Source organism: Anabrus simplex, chromosome 6 (assembly GCF_040414725.1).
Source record: "Anabrus simplex isolate iqAnaSimp1 chromosome 6, ASM4041472v1, whole genome shotgun sequence".
NCBI lineage: Eukaryota > Metazoa > Arthropoda > Insecta > Orthoptera > Tettigoniidae > Anabrus > Anabrus simplex.
The window spans coordinates 282,351,566-282,357,565 of NC_090270.1; the positions used below are offsets into that span (position 1 = coordinate 282,351,566).

Here is a 6,000-nt window from a genome sequence, read left to right on the forward strand (position 1 = left end):
GTCTGTAATGCTACCGCCTCACTTTCGAAACAACTCGCACAATATCCTAAATGATAGTAGCCACTGTAACACATTAATTTTATGAAACGATTGATAATTCAAGCATTTCAAGCAGTCAACGAGAACTGCCAACCACCCACAGGCGATCACAAGGCAATTCGAAAGAACATAAACAAGAACTGCAATGTATGATAGTGTGTACCGGTACCTACTATTAAGTCATCTTACATATTACCTCCTCAGATCCTCAAAATCGTCTTCTATTGGCATAGATAAAAATGTTGAATAGTGATGAATATACAAAATAAAGCAGGCCTACCATTTAAATAAAAATACATTGAGCTGAATAACCAGAGAGAAATGAACGTGCAACACAAGTGTTTTAAATTATTACTGATGACAAGCAGTACCTAAAGTCAATACAATATATTGTTATGGTACCATATGCAAATTACTAGATTAAAGTATATAGGAAGAAGCGTTAGGGATTGGAATAATTTACCAAGGGGTTCAATAAATTTCCAAATTATTTCCAATTAATTAAGAAAAGACTAGGTAATCAACAGATGGGGAATCTACCACCTGGGCGACTGCTCTAAATGCAGATCAGTGGTGATTGATTAATTGGTTGATTGATAAATAAACATCCAGGGAAGAATGCAGAAAAACGTGTTAAAATTCAAGATAGTAATTATGAAAACCTAATTAAAAGTAGCATGTAAATATTGAAAAGAATTAATGCCTAATTAAAATAATAATACATTTGTTTACTATCCCTGTAATTGGTATAAATACTAAAAGAGACGTCTGTGTGTCGAAATTTCGTTCCGCTGTGCCAGAAGCCAACGAGTTGCCACCCTAGAATGTCACCGACATCCCTACATTAAGTAAAGTTGCTTCAGCAGGTGATGCTAAGTCTTTTTGGGTCCAACGTCATAGAGGTTGATGCCTAGTAAGTTACTGCTTAGTAAAGACATTTAAAACAAATATAGCTGATTTCGTCTCACTGATCTCAAAGTAAAAATACACTAAATATAAGTAAACAGGTACGTTACAGAGATCGAACATTTTAACTTATCGAGAAGGTGCACACATAATAAATATACTTATTTTTACCAACATACCACACTTCTTATATACAGTATAAGACTTGCAGTGAACCAACGAAACCGCAGTTGCATTTGACATGCGTCTATTTCAGAGATCACGATACTAAGCTAACTTCTTACAGGTGAGGTTAGGTTTCTAAACATATATAAGCCACCTGCGGTTTTGACAATGAAAGGAAAACTATTAATCAAATGTCAGAACAAAATTATTATTTACGTTTACACAGTAAAACTACCATGGATGTCAAGAGATCGCTAGAATAGAGTTCTGTCAAACGTATTCAACTGACATCTGTTATGTAAATAATGTTACACTCCTTCAATAACAGCGATTCGGTGAAAGAAAACTTAATGTTATTACTAGATCAAATTGAAACGTACCTTCTAGACGCCATTTACAGTAAATTCCGTAAAAACGAATATAAAATAACTACAAAATTTATGTTCACTACACACACACTATATACACAACTCACTCATCCCACCGAAGGAACTATACGTGCCCACCATAACCTAAAACTACACACTTTCTCTAAACCTCATTTGCACATTAGCGCAACCTCTGAACGTACGTATCAACTAATTATGGTTGAAAGTTGAAACTATCCCTTGCCTTTGCATGTACCTTCGGCATAATTCTGACGTGTAATCGGATAAATCGATTTGTCCGATGCCTGGAATGGAATTGCCATGGAGTTATATACTCCGCGTATTCAAAAGTTACATCTTCGAGACGAAAGATATTTCCGTATGACTGTATAACTGACTTCTTGCTAGATTCCTGAACAATTTTCGCTAGACGTTGACAAAATGATGAGGATACCGGTACTATGATGAGCAAAGTCTCACCTTGCTGGATGCGTGCTTTTTAAATATATTTTTTTAACATTTGTATCAGATTGAATACCTGTATCACAACTTTAACTCCTACGCGGCTTCAACCCCGGACTGAGTGAGACATTATAGACCTACCACCTAACCAGTCAGTGTTTTGGATTAATAATAATAATAATAATTTTTGTTTACCATCCCTGTAATTGGTAAAAACATACCGGTACCAAGAGAGATGCCTATGTGTCGGAATTTTGCCAATGAATTGCCACATCCGAACACCCTCGAATGCCGACCCCGTCCGGAATCGAAGTCCCTATCTTGGGAATAGAAGGAGAGGACTATCCGACTGCACCACTGAGGTTGACCCAGTGCATTGGAACTCGTGACCTTACATTTCCGGATATGACAGACGGTAGAGCCTTCTGAGCCCAATTTGGCAGTTTGATGCTAGCTTAGTCCAGTGGTATTTGAAGGTGATGTATTTGAATATATCAGCCTCGTGTTGGTAGATTTACAGGCTCGTGAAAAAACTCCTGCAGGACTAAATTCTGGCACCTCGGCCTCTCCGAAAATCGTAAAAGTAGTTAGGGGACATAAAATCAATAACAACATCCTGAGTTATGTTGATCTGTAATAGATTATCTTTAGGGATGGGAATTATCACTTTAGAGTCTAAATGTTATGCTGTCTGCACACAAGTGCAAATCATAATGTGCTGTAGTCTAAACATTTCTCCTTTGAAGCGCAAGACTCAAGTTGTTTTAAGGATCAGATTTTCTAAAGAGACTACAACATATTTTTAGATTCTTGCCTTCAGACTATACATTGGATCTATTTTGTAAACATAAGATAGCTGCTTATTTCAACAACAACAACAACAACAACAACAACAACAACAACAACAACAACAACAACAACAACAACAACAACAACAACAACAACAACAACAACAACAACAACAACAACAACAACAACAACAACAACAACAACAACAACAACAACAACAACAACAACAACAACAACAACAACAACAACAACAACAACAACAACAACAACAACAACAACAACAACAACAACAACAACAACAACAACAACAACAACAACAACAACAACAACAACAACAACAACAACAACAACAACAACAACAACAACAACAACAACAACAACAACAACAACAACATAAATCATGCATTCAGGAGATAGTATTTTCAAACACCACTGTTGGCAGCCCTGAAGATGGTTTTCCATAGTTTCCCACTTTCACACAAGGCAAATTCTGGAGCTGTACCTTAATTAAGCCTACAGTCAATTCCTTCCCTTTCCCATTGTTGCCATAAGACCTATGTGTGTTGGTGCAACCATAAAGCAAATTATAATTTAAAAAAGGAACAAAACCCAGTCTAGAAACACTTCCAAAACAAACAAAATTATTACTTTAAATTATGCTATCACTTGTTTTTTAAATAAAAACTTGTAGGTATTTAACTGTAAGATTACAACCAGTGATGGAAAAGGTACTAAATAAAGGTACCAGTATCTGGGCTGAATTACAGTTACCTGAGAAATATTTTACTCAATTACAATTATAAATTACTTTTTCAACAAGTGCCGGTAACCAGTAAAATTACAATTACTTAACAGGAAGGTCATTAGGAAATCACCGTTTTTCCATTTTTTTTTTTTTTTTTTCATATTTCCAAGGAAAAATATATTTACTCCATTTTGCGTTTCATTAGCTTAGAGAATTAAGTGACTATCATCAAATACAGTAGAGACAATACACGACACTTACGGATTTCGCCTTGCTAAAATGGGAGACAATTCGACGGTGGTGCTCCTAGTGACTTGACCTGAACAAATCACGCTAAATTCAAATATCAATGGAAATGTATATATGGAAATGGATAAATAAATTACGCCTAGAAAGAAAGTGGTATTGAGATATTAACTTCGAAGTTGCTAAAGCAATTCTGGATAAATGAATGAAGAATTATTTAGAAGGTTATTATTCAAAGACTGAAATTAGACATATAAACAAGGTGTGAAATGGACTGCTGTGAAATGGCTTGATCTTTCATTTATGCGTTACTTTTTTAGCTTACACATATGATGCAATGAATTAACATTTAATAGCTGGACAATTTTCCTCTTAACAGGAAGCCTACTAACAGAAAGAAAATCTATAAAATCCCGGCTTTAATCTGAGAAGAGGGATAAAAGAAAGAAAAGTTTGAAAATGTTGTCGATAGTGATGCTTTGAGGAATATTTACGTACAATTAGAGTAAAAATGTAACATACCCTTGGCTGTATAGTCGAGGATTTTTAAAGTCGCTGGCCTGGAAATGATCTGAACAGATCTTATAATTCTTATACAAGCGTAACGTCCCTTCTTTCTTGTACACTTTATCCAAATCGCTTCTGTGACATTTCACAACCCACAGATCACACCTACAACAACACATCAGTATTGAAGGTTAACTGCTGCACTATACAATAAAATATGTGTATTATATTTTAAGCCCGTTAAAACATGGGTCGAGCAGGTCAGAAGATTATGAAGTACTATAAAAATCTCTGTCACTGGAAGAATATATATGCAAACACAATATTATTTACATGTTCTTGTCACGAGGGAACCTGAAGAACGAGCGTGCATTTTTCTCTACTACGTAATTACTGCAGCCAAACACAGCACATACCTTTCCCCTCATGTTGAGAGGAGATATCAAGGAATGACACACGCTACTATTTAATTATGTCAACTCACTGAAAACGCATAAATAACAACAAAAACTTCACACAAAAATACACGTGCTCTTATGACAGAATCAGTACTGTTCAGGTCTATCCACTAGAGTGAGCTCCAATAGCTGTCCCTCGATATCTCGCTCAGTATCGTGTATTGTCTCTACTGTATTTGCTATCATCACTAAGTGAGACTTTGGTACTTTCAAAATGATTGCTTCGAAATAATGTTTGCATTTCACATTCATGTTCTCATTATGTTGAAGACCAACTAATTAAAAATTTTATTCAAATAGGGGAATGGAAATTCCTTAACTCTTTTGCCATCACATATTTATTTCTTTTCCATTACTGACAACGTGCGAACGCATGAAAACGTATCCCTGTATGGGTGAGGGTGGTAGAATAACATCCACAGTATCCACTCCTGTCATAAGAGGTGACTAAAAGTAGGACCAGGGGCTCTTAAATTGGGAGCATGGGTTGGCTCCTCACCTTCATCTTTCCTATCTGACCTCCCTTGGTCAAATCTTGTTCTCTTCTAACCCCCATTGGTATTAGGTTTTCAAGGCATAGGGAGTCTTTCAAAGTCACACCCTTTGTGGCCCTTCCCTTTCTTTTACCAATACTTTCATTTTTCAAAGTGTTGGACCCCTTCCATTTTTTCCCCTCTGATTAGTGTTAACAGAGGATGCTTGTCCAGTTATTCTTTCTCTTAAAACAGTAATCACTACCACCACCACCACCACCACCACCACCACCACCACCGCTCATGAAAAGATACTCCATTATCTAAATTTTAACCAGTAACAACAAGCAAGTTTGAACATTCCTCTGGGATCCCAAAGTACCAACAAAATCAAAGCTGGTGATGTTCAATCAGTACTTCATACCAGTCTTAACTTATGGTATCAAGACCTGCACCCTCACTAAGAGAGACTCATCATGGTTGCAGCCATCTGAGATGAAGTTCCTTAGGTCCACAATTCATGAAACCAAACTGGACAAGTTAAGAAATAATGTGGTTAGAAAGGAAGCTGGGATTGCTAGATCGAGTCAGCATTTCCAGACTGAGGTGGTTTGGGCATGTGATGAGGATAGAGCTAACAAGGACAGCAGATATTGACTTGGAGAGACATGTGCAGGAAAACGGATGGTGGGAACACCAAGAACCCACTGGATGGACATTGCAAATCGGGGAAGGACACTGGAGGACATCGTTAATAACAGAACATATCTCCATAAGCGAGAATGGAGGAAGCTCACCAACAGTACCTGGGAAACTGGAACTGTAAAATGATGATGAACAAC

At 36.8% G+C, this 6,000-nt stretch overlaps 1 protein-coding gene across 2 annotated transcripts in view; it reads right to left on the reverse strand.

The window, feature by feature from the left end:
- csw (corkscrew) overlaps positions 1 to 1,603 on the reverse strand; it is a 587,333-nt gene extending 585,730 nt beyond the window's left edge. Inside the window, exon 1 of one of the 2 annotated variants that reach the window (XM_067150444.2) lies at positions 1,491 to 1,603. In XM_067150444.2, coding sequence (XP_067006545.2) covers positions 1,491 to 1,504 — 14 coding nt within the window. In that variant the 5' untranslated portion in view covers positions 1,505 to 1,603. The remainder of the gene's footprint in view (positions 1 to 1,490) is intronic. The other variant, XM_067150442.2, reaches the window with a different exon arrangement.
- Positions 1,604 to 6,000: the final 4,397 nt, after the last annotated feature.